Below are 23207 nucleotides of genomic sequence, written 5' to 3' on the forward strand. Positions count from 1 at the left end.
AACCACACACTCTATGTAAAAGGCTATCTAGGGGTATATTAGTAACTCCATAGTAATAAAGTTTCGTATATACTGTACATGAATGCATGCATGCATGCATGCATGCATGCATACATACATACATACATACATACATACATACATACATACATACATACATACATACATACATACATACATACATACATACAACTTATATTTACAGAATTAAAATTAAATTGTTAGAGTAAAATTTATAATTAATTTGTGGGCCTATAACTTATTCAACTTTTATTTGTAACTTATAACTTACACAGTTTCTTCATCCTTTAAAGAGATTCTTGTGCAAAAAAGAAAATACAATCCATTAATTAAGTAGACTTGAGACATATTATTAAAAATTAAAAAAAAATTGAATATGCTTAACATAATTTTCCATAGTTTCATTTTCGGCATATTAAGGAGTATGCCTACATATTGCACAAATGGGTTATTCGGAAACAATGTGTAACTTATTTATGCTGGCAGTATTCAGCTGTAATATTGTTACATGGCTTTGCTTGTTGATACTGAAGTGTTGATGACAGATGTTATATACCAGTGCTCCAATTATTTTGTTTGTTTCCCTTAACTGGTTGCCACTCCTCAACCCTCACCCCGATGCACCTGAGGAAAGCCAAGCTGATGTTCTTCTGGGTGCGGTACCCCAGTTCAGCCGTCCTCAAGATGTACTTCCCCGATATAAAGTTCAATAAGAACAACACCGCTCAGCTAGTCAAGTGGTTCTCCAACTTTAGGTGAGTAACATTAATGTCGCTAGTACTCACTTTGTTTAATCCAATTTATTAATTCACTTTGTGTTGCACCTTTACACTCATTCCTTATACCTAATGAAATGTTTATGTCACATATTTTCTATTTCTTTAATACAAAGGTGGACTGCATTTACCACCTGCATGTAAATGTACGTGAATCATGTAAATGTGCCACATATTACTTTTAGCAACATGTGTCATTCTGGAAGGAGAAATATTGAGAGTAGTTTTCCAGTTTCAGTTACATTAGTTCCTTTCAATACACCAACGGTGGTGATTTTGATGATGTAATAATCAACGTAGTAAACTAATGGATACAATCAGACGCTACGAAAAGGTCTCACAGATACACTATTAAATTGTATAAAATTTTCTCTGTTCCGTGTATGGCTTAAAATTGAACTGTAGTCAGCAAAGATGTAGGTTATAGCAAGAAGACACATCAAAAATGAAATTATTTAGACCATTTGCTTTTAATTTTTCTGCAAACTTACCATATAATTTATTTTATAAAATAAAGTTGAGTTATAATAAACATTACAGATAGGTTATAATTACATAATACAAATGAAAATAGCGTACGTACCTATTGAGAATGAATGCCACATTGAATTACATTTAAAATTAAAACTTATTTTATTGCAATGAAAAGAAATGTGCGCAGACAAGGAAATCCAGCTTGTGTGATTAAATACAGGAAAAGGCAACTTAGTAAGATAAAACATTATTAACAGCGGAAGAGCATAGGTTTATGAAACAAGCTATGAATGATAAACTCGAAAGACAGAGCCAGATTTTGATGGCAAGATGAATAATTTTCAGTTGCAGTGTGAGCGGAACAGATTCTACAGGTAGGCTACGTCTAGTCTTCGACATTGATGATGGCAATCAAAGAGATTAAGCAGGACATCGTACCTGATATAGGCCTAACTTAGTAGTTTCACTTAACAAAAGTTCACCGTTAACTTTTGCTTTAAGAATAACAAACATTTTTAAAGTCACTTAGGAAAGTAAGGAATAGGAGAGAATAGAAGTAGTATCACCCAGTGATAATTTTGTATTCGAATAGCTGATATTCTATATCGTCGTTGTTCCTGCAATAACTCCTATGTGACATATTTATCGATTTTCAGATTTTTGCTCTATTAAATAACTTAAATAGTGATAGAGCAAATACTAAAATCTCCTAGGCCTATTATTTGTTTCGAAAATGTAAGAATCCACAATCTACTATGTACGGCTGCCGTAGGATGAATAAATGTTTTTTTTCCTTCCTCCTGAAAGATGTTATATTTTGCATATAGGAGTTATTGCAGGAACAACGACGATATTCAAAATGTGATATCTTTCAGACTATCAGTGCTTCATGAGATCAATATAACTGTTTTATAAATATTATTATGCATTAAGTTTTCAAGTTTTATGTTTTGTTTTATCACATGATGCGTGTCTTTGAAAATCTAACTGAGGAAGAATGTAATAATTATTTCAATCGTATTTATCAGAATGGAAACGTGAGAGGACAATATCATTAACTTTTAATGCATTAGGAAAATATAGGTTATTTTTTCAATATTATCCATCTAGAGTCTTAATTAGTCTATATATTATTAATAAATTACCAATCCTGACAGTCTTCATCTCTCGTATTGTAGCAGAAGATTCTTTGTCTTATACGAGCCTACCTGCTACAAAAGGCACTTCTTCGCTTTTTGACTAAGCATACAATATAAGTCCTTCCATTTATCAACCTTCCTCCTTAAATACATAATTCGATCAATAGTCTGGATATTACAGCAACATAATATTATAGTACGTATAGATTCCGAGTTAATTAATTCAAGGTATTCACTTAAGTTTCACAAAAGCAGACATTTGAAATATTTCTCGAGCAACTTGTGTGTAGACAAATGAACTTGGAGCTTCACATTTGAATTATTGAGAGTTAAATAGGTTTCTGTGCTGTTACCTTTGTGGGATGCTATAAAATGGGAAAACAAACTATGTGTGGAACCTTTCTTCACAGAATTTAAGATCTCCTAGGAAGCAGCTACTAGTCGAATCTCTGTGGTTAGCATTTTCACAATAAAACTCTAAACATTTATCTTCGAAATATCGCATTTGTGATTCTTTGTCATACGACTATGTTTCTTCTGTTATTATAAGACAGCAACTTCAATTTCTCATTGTAATAACACTGCGTCATTCGCTGTAGTTCAAGCGATCTGTAACTAGGGATTCGGCAAATCCAGGTTCGACTCTAAGCAAATCAGTGGAGATTAGATCCCCCACAAAGGACTAAGTACGCGTCCTTTGTGGGACCTCAGGATGTATTTATTTATTTATTTATTTATTTATTTATTTATTTATTTATTTACTTATTTATTTAAGAAAAGAAATTGTGACAATTTAGTTTTGCGAGATTTTTAAGTATGAAAACATGAATAAAAATCTCTCTCTCTCTCTCTTTCTCTCGCTGATGATGATAATAATAGTAATAATAATAACAATAATAATAATAATAATAAGACAAAAAATTTAATACATCTCTGTTGATCACCTCACCAGGGAGTCTTCCGACTTGTAAATATGAAATTCCACCGACTTAGCTCTGGGGTAATGAGCGCAACTCGTGTTCCAAAGAATGCACTCTGATGTGATTTTCATCCCAGGTTTGGTGTAATCCAAGATTGTAGTGCGAATATCAGGTAACCCATTGGAGGATTTTCGGATTAATTTCTCGATAACCAATTTTACTGAAGCTAGATAACAGTAAAGTTGATACTGCTTCTTATTATAATCTATAAGGAGGTTAAATAATTGTATTATAATGTTTCTTCATTTAAATTATTACAATATAATGTTGACAAAACAAACTAATCTTTGAAGGTAAATTATTAAACTATGAATATCACTTTCGACAATCAACTTCGTTATTATTAAACACTTCCATAAATCTACAGTCTCTTTTTGCTTTTATTATAGGCTATGTAAAATGAAATAGTAGCATTTTCAATTTAAAGTCAACACGAGCCAAATTCGATCTCTGAAAGGGAGTGGGTATATGATATCTTGCAGGCCTATGCTCAACGATGTGAAGCAAGAAGATACTTATAGTACTTAGGAAATAGCCCAACACTTGAAGCATACACACTAGTTCAATCTAAGGAAAGGAGATAAATCTTCACTTTTCGCAGGGAATCAAATCTGGGATCCGTATTGGAAAAAATTGATTGGTAATTACTATAAAAACGAATTATAGAATAACGATGAGCACAAGCAAAAGTAACTGATGAGAGCGAATAATAACTTTCATTAAATCTCAAAGAAATCCATTCTGAAAATTAAAAGTTACCGAGAGAAAATTTAACATAGCTACATGCTTTTCAAATCAGGTGAACTTGCCTATAGGCTTATTTTGAAAGTCTTGACATCTAATACTTTTATGCAACCCAACTAACAAAATCGGGAAGCTAAGAATTAGCATGCATAGACGAGCAATTGCAGCTATAGATATATGATAAATCTTCTTGTAAAACACCCCCACCTTCCAACGTGCACTTTTTAAAGGAAAGTTCTCTTTATTATCGCAAGCATTGTTGTGTATTTATTTTGCTTGGTGCTGCAGGGATGGAGGGATGATCCAGCCTCATGCACCGACTCTTTGTGCATGCCCGACCACGAGGTTTGCGTGTAGGCCGCCGGTTACACAACGCACACATTCCTATATACGTACTCAGTGGTACAATCGGGGTATCGTGCCAAATGAAGACTCTTTTGTTCTGCGCTTATATTCTTTCTGCTGCCTTCAACCCTTCAGATTCAATGGTTAGACTCATATAATGTTTAGAAAACCATCGTCTGACCTATTCTACTCGTAAACCTACTATATGAAAAGTTTAGATCGGGCCTGTTATCTAAATCATTTGAGTGAGCAGAGTATGAAATAATTATTCAATATTGTTCTCCACTTTAGCTCAAGACGGTAGAGCATTCCTAACGGTAAATGTAACGGACCCGTGTTCGATTCCCGGCAGGGATATGTCATGTACAGGGGAGTATATAATGTTGTATGTAGTGTCTTTACCGTAAGGTAGTAGCCTATAATGCAGTAGTTCCGTGTCACTTTCTACACCGATGATAAGAATAAATAGTAAGACAAAACTCCACGAAAAATCTTACTTCGGTGCCGTCTTAGTCCGTCAAATGGTTCACTAGAACTCCAGTGTCAAAATTCGAGCTTGTCAGTCGGCTACGTCTATGCCAATAACAAAAACGTAAGAATCACGGATGTAGGATGAGTCACTATCACCCGCATGGGCAAGATGGCTGGTAAAACCCCTCAGTAAATCCATGACACGGACTTCCCAACTTTGCTTTCTTTCCTAAAAGAAGTCAAACTGAAAGGACCCGTCGCACTCGGCCGCGTTCGAACCTGCGAACATAAGAGTTTTGGTTATTTTACGACGCTTTTTCAACTGCTATGATTATATAGCGCCATAATCTGAATGAGATGAAGGTGATAATGCCTGCGAAATGAACCCAGGGTCCAACGCCGAAAGTTGCCCGCATTTGCTCTCATTTTGTTGAGGGAAAACATCTGAAAAACCTCAACAAGGTAACTTATTCCAACCAGGATTTGAGCTCGGGCACGCTCGTGTTTTACGGTTAGGCACGCTAACCGTTACTCCACAAGAGTGGACTAGTGAACATGTTAATCACTAGACTATAATAATAGTTCTATACGTTATTTGAGAACAATATCATCGTCAACATCACCACCACCACCACCACTACTAGCACCACCATCGCCACCACCAGCACCATCATCGTCGCCGCCAACACCACTACCATTTCTTTGTTTACTGACACCTCTCCTTGCAGAACTCGTTTATTTTCTAGTTTAATTCACTATATTTTTCTGCAAGTTTATGTAAGTAAATTGAACCTGAAATAGAACAAAAAACCTCGTAAATCAAGATAAATATGGTGAGATATTGTTCTGCAATCTGGACAGTCGTTATAATGGTACTGGGTGATTAACAGAGAGAGAAAACGGGAGTAACCTATGACAGTGAAAACTTCCCTTAAATATCGTCCTCGTTCAGCAGATATTCCGGTTGCACTCGCCAGGCATTACACGGTTCTGCTTTATAGAAAGACGAAATTCGACTAACTGTGCGTCCACTTTTTGAAATAGTGAGGTCAATTTTGCCATCTGCAAGAGCATACGTGCTCTGAAAAGCAGATAGACAGAGAAAGGGAGAGAGAGAATGATGACGACAGGTCAAAGGGGACAGAGAGAACTGCATGAAGGTGCATCTCCGGGGAGATCACAATAGACCTGCACCACCAACTCGACTCCCTCATTCAAATTTTATTTCCAATATGCAAGCTCTCCTCTGCAATGTTTGTACGTAGCTAATGTACCAGCAGAAACAGTACAGATATACACCCATGTCACAGTCGGAATTCGAACCTGAGGCCACCGAGATTGACGGAATATCTCGTTAATCCTGCCATCCCAACGAACAAAGCAAACTATTATACTGGAAGGCATTTCTCCCTGACAGAGGCATTGATTCAACTATTCCGCTGAACATAGAAGCAACTGCTTACTTTCAAAATACGAGGAATTTATTACGGCCACAATTATACCAGGAAAACATCAGGTTTTTATTTAATAATTTATTATATTCAACTCCTACGTAAATTTCCAATAATATGAAAATAACACTCGTATGATTTTCCGCCATTTACTGTCATTACAACATTTTTACGATGTGTTATCGGTACATTAACAAAAGTCAGAATGGTTTTAACTTATCACACGAGAGCTACCAAATGCTCATCAGCCGTCTCGGTTGTTCTCTCCCAGCGCGTGGGATCGGGTTCAATTCCCGGCTTCACGAATGCCCTTCGTGATGTACGAAGATTTTCTTGGGGTTCTCCCTTTTTTCCCTCTTTATTCCACCAAAACTTCACAATCCCTTTTCTCATTATCATCGCTAGTCACGAAAAAAAAAGTCACCTTTCTTTGTGTGTGACACCTTTCCATGTGTGTTGCCTGGCCCTGGCTGACACAAGTGTCCTCGTGGTACCATCCAAATATTGACAGATGGCAGTGGCGGTGGCTCTAGACAACTCAGAAATCTGAGAGACGAAAATTCGACCCCTGGTGGGTCTCGACGACTCAAGAGATCTGTGGGACAGAAACCGGTTACCAGGGAATGGTATCACGTAAACTGTAGGCTGGGGGAAAAAAGTGATATCGGAGATGACGAAATCGGCTCACTAGGTGCGCACAATTGGCACGTAACTCATTCCACAGAAGTTTACATTAAGCCTACTTAGGCTGCAGTGCTTAAAGGGTAGTCCCGTTCTTTCCTCAAGTTCTCAAATCATGGAAGCAGATGATGATTATTATTACTACTACTACTACTACTACTACTACTACTACTACTACTACTATTATTATTATTATTCTTACACTAATGGGGAGAGAATAAGCCGATGAACCCATTTGTTCAAGATCATATAGAATCGCATAATGATGATGATGATGATGATGATGATGATGATGAGGATGCTTTTACGCAGGATTAACGGCTGTGATTCTTCAAATTTCGTCTAGTGAAGTTTGACATATTTATTACATAAGAGACAGAATAATAGGTGAATCTAACAGGTGTTTACGCAACAAAAATAAAAGAAAGCCTTGAAACAACGACGAAATAAGATTTAGAAATAAAGAAGATAATTTTAATACTGTAATCCTCTAACTGAAAATGGAATAAGATGCTCTGAGGCGCACATCGTTGTTTTCGCGAGTACGAAAAAGATGGGACGTGGGAAGCATTTGCACGTCTGGCTCTTGTTGTTTCTTGAGTCGCTTGATCAGTTTGCTCCAGTTGGTACAAACAAAACTGCATTACAGGTCTTAGAAGCACCTGTATAAATATCTTGAACCATGTGTTATGCTTAGAATGTGACAGCGTATCGTAATAGATCAATAAACAACTGACAAAAACACCGGTAGCAACGGATGAAACCTGCATTTCATTGAAAAATACTGTTCGCAATAGCAAGCAACTACGCGTACGAAATCACATATTTTCTAAATAAATTGTTAAATATGGTGCAAACTAGGCCTATATGATTTCTCACAAATTCGAAATAAAAAATATCACATTCAAATAAATCAAATGCTTAGAATTTTAGAAATCATACACAGGCCTACATTTCTCTTTTCATTCTGCAGCATAACAAATGAACACTATAAAATTTAAAAAAAAAAGTGTGACTGTATCAATGATATACTATGAGAAAGAATCATAAGATTCCAATAGAGTAGACTATAGCATAGGCTGTCAAAGGGTGTTTCTACATAAGTTCGAATAGGCTATGGGAGTTATTAGAAGAGAAAAACTACGAAGTGAAGAAATTATATGACAACTATACAACTGATATGAAGGGACTGTAAAATAAGACTACTTGAAATGGCATGATCATGTAAAAAGTAGATCATGCCCGAACAAACTAAATTCTGTATTACAGTCCGCGTCACCGTTTTTGGCGTGTGAAATAAGTAATGGGAATGTTAAGTATGAGTATTTTACCTTTGCAGCAGTCAGTCTGACAATTGTGTTTGACAAATGGCTGATGTGACGTGTATAGGAAGTGGTACAATTCTCAGCTGCACTAGCAACATGCTCACAAACTGGGTACTATACTCTAGGACACACGCCAAAAACGCTGGCGCCAGCTGTAGAGATCTGAAGCTAGAAGGTGTTGGAAAACCTAAAAATAGAAAAGCTGATGAATGAGATTCGTAACAGACCGAAGTGGCGTATTGCTTGAACAAGAGATTAAGAGGGCAAGGTGGTATAGGCTATGCGGCACGAATTAATGGTTACGGAGTATATTCGTAGGACAATTCGATAGCAATCATGTCCTAAAGAAATTGTGGATTCAGTTACAATTCTCTCAACCTATGGTTTCTCAATAAGGAATTAAATAAAAGACTAGTAAAAATTAAAGATTACGAATAGATTAAAAATACGAGTAGACCTATTTGAAAAGAAGGTTTTGAGTTTTAAAAATATTATTTTATAGATATTTATGGATAACAGGTTCTATTCTCAGGCTTGAATCGCTTAAGAATTCATGTGTCGACCGCTATGTTCGGTATGTTATATTTGTTTACCCCATACAATTCGATGATCACTAATTTAAATTATGTATTAGAAAGTACGAGATATTATAGCCTATAATTTACTGCAAAGGATGAAGAGATAGATAAAAAAAAAGACCACCTGGAAGATTCCTCTAAACGATGGAGAAAAAGTGGTCAAGACTGAAGAAGCAGACCAAATGAAGACAGCTGATAATCTTCTATGAGCAATCATTACAATCCCTAAGATATTGCACACTGAAATCACACTGCAATAGACTTAAGTTCTATTAATAGTTAATAACCTTAATTTACTAACGATGTAGGCCCTCTTAGCTTTCTTGAGCGTAGTGACAAAACTGCTTATGATAATTACCCGGCGAGGTAATTGGCAATGAGAAAAGAGGGCAGGCCACATCACTGAGCCCCTATGTCCTCCTTTCAACCTGATACACCTGGGCACTTACTTTCCTTAGAAACGTCAGTTATGCGGGCAAAGAGGTGCACCCTAAAGTCAATACTACAACATAGTCTTTTAGACGTGAATATAGCCCACATAATCTACACAGTCGTTGACATGAAATCCGCTTAGTTAGACTAGGCCTATACGGATTTTGAAAGTTGTGTTGTGCATACACAGATTTCAATAAATTATTTTTTTCTTACTACCCATACTTCAAATCTGTAGAATTTAATAGACAGCCCTCACGTTTCAGTGTCATATTTTATTAGGGCCTAAATTGAATTACTAGAAATTTCGTTGTAAGCTAATAAATCACAAATAAAATAAAATATTTGTGTTTACTAAAAGGATAAAGTTGTAAACAAAAGTAATAAGTTAAATATTAATACAGGAAATATTTCGTAACATAAGAGCATGTGAAATATATAAAAACTACATAGGCCTACCTAAAAATCTAAATAGGTCCTATTTATAATATAGTTGTAGAAGTCAAAATTATTTATTAACAATCGCAATAGCCAATAAGTTATATAAATAGCAATATAGCAAATGAAACACATTAACAGGCGGAAATCATCAATGTACCAAATCATCATTTTGTTTAAATGTTGCGTGAAATGCTTAATGAAAACGCAAGTGAAACGTAATATTCTATTACTACTCTATTAATTTGGTCACACCTCTATTTAAAATTTTCAAATAATTGTGGGGCGAAAGAAGACAATAAAGTATAAAATATAATTAATAAACATCACCAAAAGAATTGAACTATGATATTTAAATTTTCTATTTTAACATTTTAAATGTAACGTTATATAAGTAACAGATATATGAAGGGTTCAGAGCCATAGTGGCAGCGCCATTTATTAAAAACGGAGAAAGCAAGGGTTAAAACTAAGTGAATACCATAGTTTAATTAATATTGACATGTAATTTAGTTTTAATGTGTATACTTTATATTACTTGCTGTATGTGTCCATTGAATTATGGTAATAACTTCATTATAACCCTTGTTTTCTACGGTTTTAGTAAATGGCGCTTGGCCCACTATGGTTCTGAACCCTTCATATAATCTGCTAACATCAACTCACTCCACTTTCTATGCACGGTACCAGAAATAGTCTCCCTTCAAATAATAATCTTTGATTTTGATCATTTTCAAACACTAATGTAGTTTTTTAACATGTTCAAGCGTAATACATCCGTAAGTGACTAAAGACAGCATAACCTACGTTAATACCGTAAATCTGTACCTGTTAAAATTATACTGGTATGGAGAAAGTAGAAACGTTACGGTGTAAGAAAACGTGTTGTCTATCGTTCTGAATTGAGAGGTTCAGAAGCAAAGAGGTGTAAGTGCACGTGTTACTTTTGAAAGTAGGTAGGTCTACTTAAGCTTTCGTAAATTCAGTGAAATTTTTAATTTAAATTTTAATGTGTTATCTGGTTAAAATATAAGCTATATATCCCTTTCCCATTAAAATGTAGATCTTTTAGCCTACCTTGGATGCTTTTTAGAAATGTCATTTGTAGGCCTACCTCTTTACTTCTGACCCCTCAATCGAGGTGATATTACGTACATTGCTCTCCGGTTATAAAGCGTGTTTGTTGAGTACGGATGAGATCCGCGCTCTAACTGGCGGTTACAGATGTCATAAAATTAATATTGATTTTAACCCCAAAAATAATCTGAATACTCGAATGCACTTGATTTGAAAGAATTTTGCTGAAAACTCCTTTTATAAGTCTTATCAATATTTTCGCTGACCACCGCTGTAGGTCCGAGAATGGACGATTGGGCTGGGTAATGGAATGTCTCTTCTGCGCAAGTGCGTTGTTACCACTCCTGTTCATTGCAATTGTATACAGTCTGCATCATTAATCTGAAAATATGTGGCTACTTGAGGGGGAAATAACATTGACAACACTGCCTTGTACTATCAGCATGAAGGAGACTGCCCAATTAACTATAGATCAGGCTAGATACTTAACAAGAAAAGATATTTCTGTTTCAGACAATGAAAGGCGACTGCACTAGACTGGATATAAATCCTAATATATCTGAGTGAAATTCCGGCGATATTTCCATTATATTTGCGTTCTATTACGACATTCCGTACATTTTTCAAATCTACCTACACAAAAAAAAAAAAAATCCGCTTGAGAAGGATTTTTTTACAAAAGCTCTGTCAAACCAAACAGTAAGACCGGCGGGCGGTATACCCGAATCCGCTCCATAAAATGACGGCGTAAATTAAATAAAGATTTTTACTGAAAAAGAATGAGTGTGAATAAATATGAATCTTCAAATAGTTTTGGAGTCTTATAACCGGCAACATTTGGCTGATCTAACACAAAGCACAGGTCAATAACGATCCTCTACACCATTCACTAACAAAGCAGCTCTGAAGTTATCTTTTATGTCGTCTTGAAAGTCTCGGAAGAGTAGACAATTCCCTTCCTCAGACATTGTTTGCATGCTTCTGTCACAAGAGGTTTGACGTTCGCACAAGTATTTCCAGCCGTCTTCACACTATTGCGTTTGCCTTGATGTTTCACTACGTTCAAAAGCTTGACCAAGACCAGTCAACCGGTTCATTTCCCTTGGATAAGCTGAGACATTCATCTCAGCGGCTCAAATGATTGCGTACTCTTAATGTTCAGACCTGCATCCTTAAGCTATTAAGTCGCTCTTAAAGTTTTATATTGTAAGATAAATATATCTGAGTTCTGGAGGCACAAATTTCTTGTCTCTAAAGCGTGTCCCTATGAATACAAAAATTTTAGACGATGTTACATTCACTATATAAATATTAATTTATAAGAAAATGTAAATAATTATCTTAAAAAATCTAAGTTTAAATGGAAATGTGTCTTTTCATCGTTGTTGCGAAAGGGGGATAATATGTTGGAAAGATTGTCACAGAATTCAGCATAAAATGCCAAGAATTAATATATTTAACTTGAGTAAAAATTAAGAAATATAAAAGTTGCTTATATTAAAAAAGAAAAGCTATAGCTACAGTAGAAGCTCTTAAGTTCGGCAGAAATCAAGTTCGATATCCTATAATTCGACTGCTTACGTAGCCTATACGGGCACTAAGAAATGGATTCGCCATTTGAATGGGAATTGGTTCTATGTCTTGAAGTGATACTTCTGTTAAAGGAAAACATAATATTTTATTGATTAGGACATCCATATTGATCACTGACTTTAAATTAATGAACTCTTCTCTTTTTATTTGAGAATTGTGCCGTTTGTGAGACGGATCTGTCGAAACCCACTGTGGTATTAGAAGCACATACACAAGTCTCGGGGAGGGCAGGAAATGCAAGTACAGTACGGTATTCGTTGTTGGATAACCAATAAGAATTTGTATTCATTTCACCTGCCACACCCACTACCCTTATTGGACTGAACTTCCAATTCTGTTTCGTCGAACTTAGAAGAGTCCACTGCATTACTAAATAAGAATTAAATTATCAAGCTGTGGAAATAAGATCAACAGGACGTCCGGAAAAAGTTGTATTAGTGCATTTGAAAAAGGAATAGGAACTGGTAAATATTTCTCAATATTGATTGCAGGTGATATTGATGATTATGATGATGATAATTACTACTACTACTACTACTACTACTACTGCTGCTGCTGCTGCTATTACTATCATTATTTCGAAATGTTAATGAATTCTAAGATCGAGAACCTGATAATTGATGTGATGAAGGTGACATGTACTTCATCGAAATATTTATGAATTCCAAGATAACGATTTTATCATTTTCATCATCACCGCAAATTTTAAAGGACCCTTTAGCACCTCCCGTTCGACGTTAAACGTAGCCTACGTACAGTCAGACAATCTATGAGGCCGAGAGGAGATTAAATAACAGTACAGAACACGAGATATAATGCCCAGTCCCAATCGTAGGTACTCTTATCTGCCGGAAATCGAACCTGTATCCGCTACATTTGTGCTCGAGAAGCGCTGAAACTTGCGCCATCATTTAACTTTTAAACGTTCCGATATTATTCGTATATATACATACATAAAGAGTTTATTGTAAAATGACAGAAAAACATTAGTATTCTACCAATATGTAGCCTAAGAGACGAAGTTAAGACAAGAAAATTATCTTGAAGTTTAAACTTATTTCCGTGATTTAGCAGCAGAATAGTCTTATCTGTGTTCAGACATAGCGTTGAATATATCTGCAAAATGTTTCACACTGAAGAACGTTGACGAGTATAGTTTTCTTGTAAATTTTCAATCTTACTGTACATCCAGATATCTTACGACATAAGAAATTGCAACTGTACGAGATTCCCTGCCTTACTCTCCGAAGACTTGTGGAAACTACTGTCAAAAACTTTGCTTCATTATCAGTATTGTTGAAGGAATCTCCTTATCCTGCCACAGAAAGACCACAAATTTCTGCTTGCTACGACTGCAGCATTCCTTGTCTCAGTTCGGAAACTAGCGAGTGTCTGGACACTTCTCTACAAATGCGAATGTCTTCTTACATATTTATGAAACACTTGGAACTTTTTCACAAGGCAACTGAGTACTGCACTGTACTGAGATAGTAGGCATATTGTAACTTCTGGAATAATAAAGGTTTCACCAGAGTACTCTATTAAATTTTATGAAACCACTGTTTTACCGGTTTATATGTTTCTTTAACTCACAAACTTCTAGATTCAATTCCCGGCGCTTTGAAATTAATTTCTGGTGAACGAAGTTTGTCATAGCACATTTTTCTGGGTACTTCCGTTTCAAGTAGGCCTATTTCATAATCATTATTATCATCCGTGTAGCAGGAGCTGAAATTTATGACGTTCCTATGAAACTATTTCCATGACATTTGTACGAAAGACGTTTCAAGTAACCGCAGAGTCTGTATAGGCCTAATTTGGTCTCACATTTAAACTTTCAAGTATAGAAAACTTGTGTTTATTTCTCTAATAACTATATCATTGATACACAAGTGTAAAGAATATGTACATCAGATTTGTGTATAAATCTGGTTCTAAGTGTGAAGTCACTAAGTCAGAATCTAAAGTTTCCAGTTTCCGTAGCCTACTTAATCGAAAATTGTAAGATTCTGCATTTAAAGGAGGTTTTTAAATGTATGCTGATACAACATATTAAATTTCCTTCTTTCACCAATATCTTTATATAATGTAAATAGTTAACTCATAAAGAACCTGAATTCGATGTTACTTTTCGGTTTCTAAACATTTCGAACTTGCCAGCACTGTTGAGGACCGTGAGATTGTTATAGCCAGCAGCCTTGACAAAGCGGTGAAACCCCCTGTTACATGTATCTTAATTTAATTTAATTTAATTTCTCACTCTTTATAAAATTGTCATTAATATACATGACATAGAAAAGGCAACTTGGATGTATCTATTGATTAATAACTCAATGAGCACCAAATGGTTGCGTGGAAGGAGCAGAATTTTCCGATACGCCACTGATTGGAGACACATGCTTCTTAACAACCTAACATAATCACCAAGAAGGACACATTTCCACCTATTTTAAAAATCAACATAAAAATAATGACTGCATATGTTAACGACTTAGCGAGTTAGGTTAAAATAACTGGCCTGTTCCGGCCTCTTTGAGTTCTATATTTTCATCTCCCTTTTATTTTGTCTCTGTATCTAGACTAAAGAGTTATTCTTTGTGTTCTTTTTTCTTGTATTGTGTACCAATCTTATCTGCATTTCATTTTATCTACAAACAGCCTAATGCACGGTATTATCATTGGCTAGCTTTAACCTAAAACATGACATTACTGTTCTGTGCGTGATCAAATTATGGCTAAAAAGAAAAGAATTAACATAAAAACAAGAACGTTAAATAGGAAATTTGGAACTCGGTCGTCTATGTAGCATACAGGTAGCGTGTTTGGTTAGAAAGTATCCACGATAAAGCCTATTTTATTCGTAGAATCGTAGAATATCGTTAAGATGTATTAGAAAAAAAAACAACGCTTAATAGATATGCGTGCAACATTTCGGCGTTGAGAACATAAACTGTAGGCTTCGTAAAAATGACGTGTCAACGTACAGGAAAAGAACAGTAAAAATATTGTCGTCTTCCCTTTTGGTAAAATGGTTTAAGCGCCAACTTAAGACTGACAGACGCAAAGAAGTTGAGCAATTCACAGTTATATACGAGCGTGTCATCTTAGATTGTGGGCTCCATTAGCGATCGCGTGTCCAGATAAAAAAATGCACATCGGGTGTCATACTTGGCCTGCGATTGTAGTCCTTATCGCAGAATCCCGGCACAATAAAAATTGGTCGTTATGTCCTTCTGCTTAAAACAAAGTGGAGCACGTACAGAATAACACAAATGTGCGGGCTACATAAAATATAGAGTCGTGAGTTGTGTCTACGGTTAAAGAGATTCCAAGTCTTGATAACGAGAGCAGCAGAGTTTTTTTGGGGGGTGAGGGAGAGGAGGGGTTACTAATGACTGATAGATCGTGTATATGGCGGGGCACAAAGCAAGATAGAGGAGGAGTCGCCGGGGGTGGGTGGGGGAGTTAGGTAGTCGCCGTCCAGCACTGTCCATCCATCGGATCCGCGTTGTTCGTTCGTTGCATGTCGGAAGGAACCCATTTCCTCAACACTGGAGCAACGCTATGCATGCAACATGTTCCATTAGCGATCGCTCAACGCACGACTCCTGGAGAAACCCGCCTTCTCCCCACTAAACAACAGCAACAACCTGCAATCAGGAACATATTACGAGACGGAAAACGCGGTTTAGTTCGCTACACTTTCCTGGTCTTAATTTGTGTTATTAAGCCACTAAGATAAACGAGTGGGTATCAACAACTTTTATATTTTTGAGATTTTGTAATTGCAACTCGAAAATCTTACGTACACAGTAGTTGCACCATATCCGCGAAAGACATGTTGAAAAAGAAAATCTGCGACCGAGATGAATGAATTACTAGTCAGTCGGCCTCTTGAAGAACTCCAATAGTTTTGAAAAGAAAAAAGAACAAGAGGACGTAACATTATAAAACATATTCAGGAGAGGAAATGCGTCGATAGGCCTATGCCGCAATGAATAATGGGCAAGAATGAGACAAGTTGGTACGTACGCTACTGGCAGTTGCTTTGGAATGAAGTTAGGCCTAATTTTTGCCATGCATGATTAAAAGTATCCTACTAGTGTGCTACACGACGGTTCCCACAAATCACACGTTACGGTGTGTATTACCCCTTACTTACCTATATTCTGTCCAATCACGCCTGTTTGTTCAACGCACCGCTATACGCATGCCATCTTACACATCGGTCAGAGCTGTTAGTGGTGCGTGTCGACTGACGTGAAACTTTTATAAGATCCACAAGTGGCACCACAGGCGGAGTGCAGAGCGAGGGGTTTGGGTGCGTAACGACCAGCAAAGGTCAACTATGACAGGGTCAGGATTCACTCCCCGATCCATCAGGGATGATTGCTGATCTGCACAAGGTACAAGTCCTGATTTTTTCTTCATTTCTTTAGGAAAACACTTTGGAAACCTGAGTTCACACCAAGAGGAGTCCATTTGGAATTTTTTATTGAGAAAATTAATGTTGAACAGGTGTTTTCGAACTAGGCTACTGCCGTTTCCAACTATCACTCCACCATTTATCCATAATTTACAATTATCTTTATCACCTTGCTGAAAGGTGTGGTAAACATTTGCATAATAGACTATCACATTTTCTCCCATACCAAGCTCTGAACATTCGAAAATAGTTCTTAAGATAAAGTTTAAGCACTCCACACATCAAAAGAGAACCATACCAAGATCTCATACAGTAATACCTTAGGCCTACAAGTTAATTTGTAGTAATTCGATCTTTCAGTGTACGATACATTCAGATGTTCAATGCGTGGATTAAAAGACGAGAAATTGTAATTGTTTCTAGTAGGCCTAAAATATTTTATCATCATATCTCGAGCTATAAAATAAATTTAATTGGCCGCCATTCCCGATTTATAACTTGTGTTGGGCAAGTCCGTGGTCCAGGTAACACAGGGCTTTTCTCCGGGAGCTCCAGTTCCTCTGTGGCATCCCAACAAATCTTCACCATCATCTCATCTCATCTCATCTCATCTCATCTCATCTCATCTCATCTCATCTCATCTCATCTCATCTCATCTCATCTCATCTCATCTCATCGCGGATATAGCGTAGACTGTCCTCCTATGACGCACCCTAGGCGGTAAATTGATCTACATAAATCATGTGATATGAGTGAATGACGGTCAGTCAAGTACCCGCTATTAGTTAAAAAAATAAAACAAATTTAATTTCTAAGACAAGATCAGGATTCACAAGTGTAATGTCAGATGTCCTTTTGAATTAAGTACATTACATTTATGTCACGTTGAAATATTAATATAAAATATTTACGAAATATTTCTGCAGGAGTCCACACTTGTGGAGTAACGGTCAGCGCGTCTGGCTGCGAAACCAGGTGGCCCGGGTTCGAATCCCGGTCGGGGCAAGTTATCTGGTTGAGGTTTTTTCCGGGGTTTTCTAATACGAGCAAATGCTGGGTAACTTTCGTGCTGGACCCCGGACTCATTTCACCGGCATTATCATCTTCATATCATTCAGACGCTAAATAACCTAGATGTTGATACAGCGTCGTAAAATAACCCAATAAAATAAAATAAATATTTCTGCAGGCAGTGAAGACTGAAATGAAAATTACATCATCATCATCATCATCATCATCATCATCATCATCATCATCATTATCATCAGTCGGCCTCGGTAGCATTCTTGGTATAGTGCTGGCCTTCTATGCTCGAGGTTGCGGTTTCGATCCCGGTCGAGGTCGAGGCATTTAAGTGTGTTTAAATGCGACAGGCTTATGTCAGTAGATTTACTGGCATGTAAAAGAACTCCTGAGGGACAAAATTTCGGCACACCGACGGCGCTGATATAACCTCTGCAGTTGCGAGCGTCGTTAAAAACCATAATTTAAGAAAAAATTTCATCATCATCATCATCATCGCTAGGCTACTATAACCGTGATTGTCTTTATCGTTCGGCGTGCATCAATCACGAATAATAATAATAATAATAATAATAATAATAATAATAATAATAATAATAATAATAATAATAAAATAATGATGTTTGCAGAAAAACTAATTTTAATTCTTAAAATTGACCTATTCACCTATTTCGAAGTTATGAAACAAGTTCTCTTACAAATTTTAAAGCGTAGGCTACAGAAGAAAAATTAACGTGTTTCATTCTTGTTATTTCCAGGATGAGAAATTTTCTAAAGACGTAACTATTTATCAATGTTCTTTTATAAGGTCTCTGTTAAATCATAGAATTTAAAAATCACGAAGATATAAAGAGCTGCAATCGGTCCCTCTTCACACTTGGGTATCACGCCAATGAAAATTTCCGAGTGAATCAGCACACAGAAATAAACAAAAGAACAATTGCTACAACCCGGAATGGTTTTAGGCAATTCAGCAAAACGAACTCGAGGCGACAAAGTCAACAATAGTAATTGTGGTCCAATTTGTGGCCACAACTCAACATTTCAATGGTCCTCTCGTATGTATGTATACCTGTTCACACATAGAGTAGCTGTAGATAGCTTTCGCGCTTTGAAATAATGAATAGTAATTAGGGTAGGTTAAGAATCGCAATTACACCCCATAAGGCAAGGAGGCGTCAGCAGCCGACACAGGGTGGGGGTTGCAATGAGGTTTGCTGGCAGGCAAGAGGGTGCGGCAGGGGTGCGGGGTGTTTAGGGAGGAAAAGAAGGTTGCGGAGGAGGAGAGAAAATGGTCGAGAGAGAGACAGAGAGCATCAAGGGACAGGGAAACGGAAAAAAAAGAGGCATGTTCACTAATTAGAGCCAAGACCGTAATTAAGTAATTTTTAATTAAGTGACTCGTGACTTGGTAATTCTACTGTGTAGAGGAAAGAGAGATGGATCAATTCCACACGCGGCAGTCTCTCTCTCTCTCTCTCTCTCTCTCTCTCTCTCTCTCTCTCTCTCACTCACTCAACCTCAGTCGTCCTCAAATGTTTTATAGACGATTTTTTTTTTCGCACAGTTATTTTTATTTCTGTAAAGATAGCAAGGCTGATATGGTGGCTCGGCAACTTGGCGGTTGGACTAGGACAGAAGGCGGAGGCAGCATTTACTGATTCCGGGGGAAGGGATGAAATTTTCATTTAACTTTTCTCATCCCTGAGACACCCTTCGCCAGTTTACTCTACACTCCTGTGTACAGGCACGTGTATGCTACGTGCATTGCGATATGCAATGGCTGGGCTCCTCTACCGCTTTCATAAAAAAGGATATGAAATAAAATAAAAACCTCGCTTGATGCTTTTGTGATGGATGACTAGAATCTGCGAAAATATTGCGGATTTAAACAAACGTCGGCCTACACAAGGAAGGGGATGGGATAGTTGAAATGAAAGCTAATTAGATCCGTAATGAAATTTGTTCCAGTATATGAAAGATGTTTTTAATATGATTTAGGCTGTAGGATTGGTAATTACTGTATAAGCAGTAGTAGACCTACGCAGACTTAGAAATATTTCCTAAAGCATTGATTGCGTGTAGAATATTAACCTTCATATCTAATGACCTGTGGGTCTATAATACACGGCGAATTTATTTCAAATATATCCAAACATGTATTTAAACATATAATTTAAAAGGAAATGATTATAAAAGCACTCTAAAGTCACATGAATACACTCAGCACTTTTAATTATAGGAATTCTTACAAACATCTAAGTTTTATTCAGTAGAAAAAGACAGACATATTTCGTATGATAGGCGTCAAAAGTCCATATTTACATATTTATAGTCTATCGGTCTTACTAATAAAAACTCTATATACATACGTTTAACTTTCTTATACAATGAGCAGCTCGTTTATACGTCGTGTGTAAATTCCTTACTAATAATCACTACATACGTCGTGTATAACAGTATAACTGTTACATAGCTACGTCATAGTTTCGTCATTACTTCGTTACGAAAGGTAATAGAATATCTGAGGTTCTCTATTGCATCCGGTAGAGCGCTCTAGTGTGGTGTGTTAAGTATCGAAAGTACAACAGGCTCTAATCGATTATCACACTATATTTTGGTCAAAGAGTACAAGCTACAGCAATATTATTCTAATTATTTTGTGCTATTCTTCTGTAGTTACAAGACAACCATCATCATAAAATGACAGTCGATACGAACAGCTGTTAGAGGGGCGGCCATTTTTTCCCTATATACAACGCTTAAACAAGGGGTTTCGTGTATAATAACTATTGCAAAGCAATTCCCATTGTATAGTTACAGCCTGTTTATACATCCATTGCTTATGCATGGTTTATTAGTAAAGTTTTCTGTCTCAACTCTGCATAAGTCTCGAAAAAACTGTACACGGTTTATTAGTAAGACTGTATGTAAACATTAAGTTATAGGCCTACTCCATATTCTTTCTTCGAAATCCCTTTCAGCGATGTTACAATATAGGCTATAGTAATTAATTAAATCAAGCGGCCACCGGCGTAGTTCAGGCGGTAGCGCGTTTGCCTGCTGATCCGGAATTGCGCTCGGGCGTGAGTTCGACTCCCGATTGGGCTAATTACCTGGTTGGTTTTTTTCCGAGATTTTGCACAACAGTAAGGCGAATGTCAGATAATGTATGACGGATCCTCGGCCTCATATCGCCAAATACCATCTCTTTATCACGAATTCCATTGACGCTAAATAACCCAGTTGCTGATACAACGTCGTTAAATAACCAAGTAAAAAATCAAGCGTTCATTACGTAGACCTACAGTATTATTGTTATTTATTTAACCCAGTGGACTCGTATTTAAATTATTTAAATTCCCTGCACTCGGATTTAAGGTCCGCTTTGCAAATGAATTTGCAATGTGCTGTAAAAAATTTGATAAACGAAATAACGACAGAATTTACCAGAGTCCATACCGAAAATTTATGAGCCTACTTACTGATTAAAAAGTCTTACCAAGATATTGTTATGTTGTAAATCTCGCGCGAGCACAGCTCATCAAACGAGGCCATTGAGTTAAATACTACTTAATATGAATTTTAATCATTTTAAATCTTTCGTACAGCCAAATTAATTATCACAATAAGTCACTACGAAAGTAAAATGATATTGTATGTCTGTCGTGATATACACAGTGGTTAAGGAACAGCTTTGATGCTGTGTAGAAGCCGCAGCCACGATTTATAATTCCGCCTATGTCACGAATATTATCCTAATGTAATCACTGTGATATTTTGCATACACTCACTTGGAAGCAAGGCGTTGTGTTAATCCCAAGTCAATTAAGTTAAAAAATACTAGGATGAGTTTTGATATTGCCTATTGAAATTCTAGATATAACTTAATACATTAAATAGACAATCTCTTTTCTTTCTTATTCGAGTGATTCTTTTTTATTTCTAAGATTATTAAAACTCAAATTAATAAACTTTCTACGAAATCTAATTTGAACTTTGGGCATTATTAAGGAAGAGTGTTTTGTCTGCGCTGTAGGCCTACGAAAGATATTAAAACTATTAAGAAAGTAAAAACTTTATTTTTTCCCCTAGGATTCATAAAAGTTTTCAAGGATGACGTTTCCCACAAGAAAGAGATTAAACCTTCATGCTAATATTAAGTCTGCATTGCGCATTGTACACGTGTGTGACGTCACCAAGTGGAGGCTTCCTAGCTCTTTCCTTCACCTTCCTTCGAAGTCCGTACTTGCCACTAAGTTGGTGGACAGACAGCCAAGTTGTAATTACTAGGTTCGTTTCATTAGCCCTGTCATTTCTTCATTTACTGTCCAGGCTCACGCTACCAACCGCCAGTCGCCACCACGCAGAAGTTTCGCGTATTATCACCTGTCTGCTGGGAACGAGCGTTCATATTAAATCACCTCGCAAGTTCCTTAACTTGCCAAGTGCAGCAAACCATATTTGAGGTTGCAAAGCGTAACATTGACAGGTTTTCAATAGAACGTTGTAAGAAATTATGGCGAAAGGGCAATAAAGTTGAATAGGCCTCCTTAGGTATTTGTTCACTTGAATGTTAAAACTTTGATCATAACTTATTTGACAAGGGACTACCAGTCAGATCTGCCTGTTCTCTCCTGCACGGTTTGGGATCGAAGCAGGAGGTAAAACAAGACAAGGAAGATCATTTCTGTGGTGTTCGGATAAAGGGGTATAGGCCATTTTTTTGTGCAGATGAAATTTTGTTCCCCAGATGAACACACAAGTTAAATTATACAAGTGAGTGTGCAAAAATGAAAAGGATATTAGCTATTGATGTGTTTTATTTATGTAGAAAATTATATGCACTAAGGGTCCGAAGTTTAATTTTCATTTTTCTCCAAACTCATTTTTTTTACTTATCTCCTTTTACCTAAACACCACAGAATTAAGCCCGACGACACGCCTACTATCTGGTCCTTACATTCTGTATTTTATTTTGTACATATTCCGCCAAAAATCTTGATAATATCAGCAGACGTCCTGACCGTAAAGCATGAAACTCGAAAAATGAGACAGCGGGGTGAAAAATTTTGCCTTTAGCACTCACAATCAGTATGCGAAACTGATATAGCCCCACTGTACGGGTTAAACGGGTTAACTTTACGCCTCTGCTGACTGATTCCTAATAAATTTTACTCGCGTTCCTTCTTCATAAAAATTGATTAAATGTAGTAGCATGGACGGAATGCGC

At 36.6% G+C, this 23207-nt stretch overlaps 1 protein-coding gene across 6 annotated transcripts in view; it reads left to right on the plus strand.

Moving 5' to 3' along the window:
• pros (homeobox protein prospero) overlaps positions 1-23207 on the plus strand; it is a 333848-nt gene that overhangs the window by 283205 nt on the left and 27436 nt on the right. For 4 of the 6 annotated variants that reach the window (XM_069828355.1, XM_069828357.1, XM_069828358.1 and 1 more), the window contains exon 4: positions 614-776. In XM_069828355.1, the coding sequence (XP_069684456.1) occupies positions 614-776 (163 nt within the window). The remainder of the gene's footprint in view (positions 1-613; positions 777-23207) is intronic. The other 2 variants (XM_069828359.1, XM_069828360.1) reach the window with 1 other exon arrangement.

Source organism: Periplaneta americana, chromosome 6 (assembly GCF_040183065.1).
Source record: "Periplaneta americana isolate PAMFEO1 chromosome 6, P.americana_PAMFEO1_priV1, whole genome shotgun sequence".
Lineage (NCBI taxonomy): Eukaryota > Metazoa > Arthropoda > Insecta > Blattodea > Blattidae > Periplaneta > Periplaneta americana.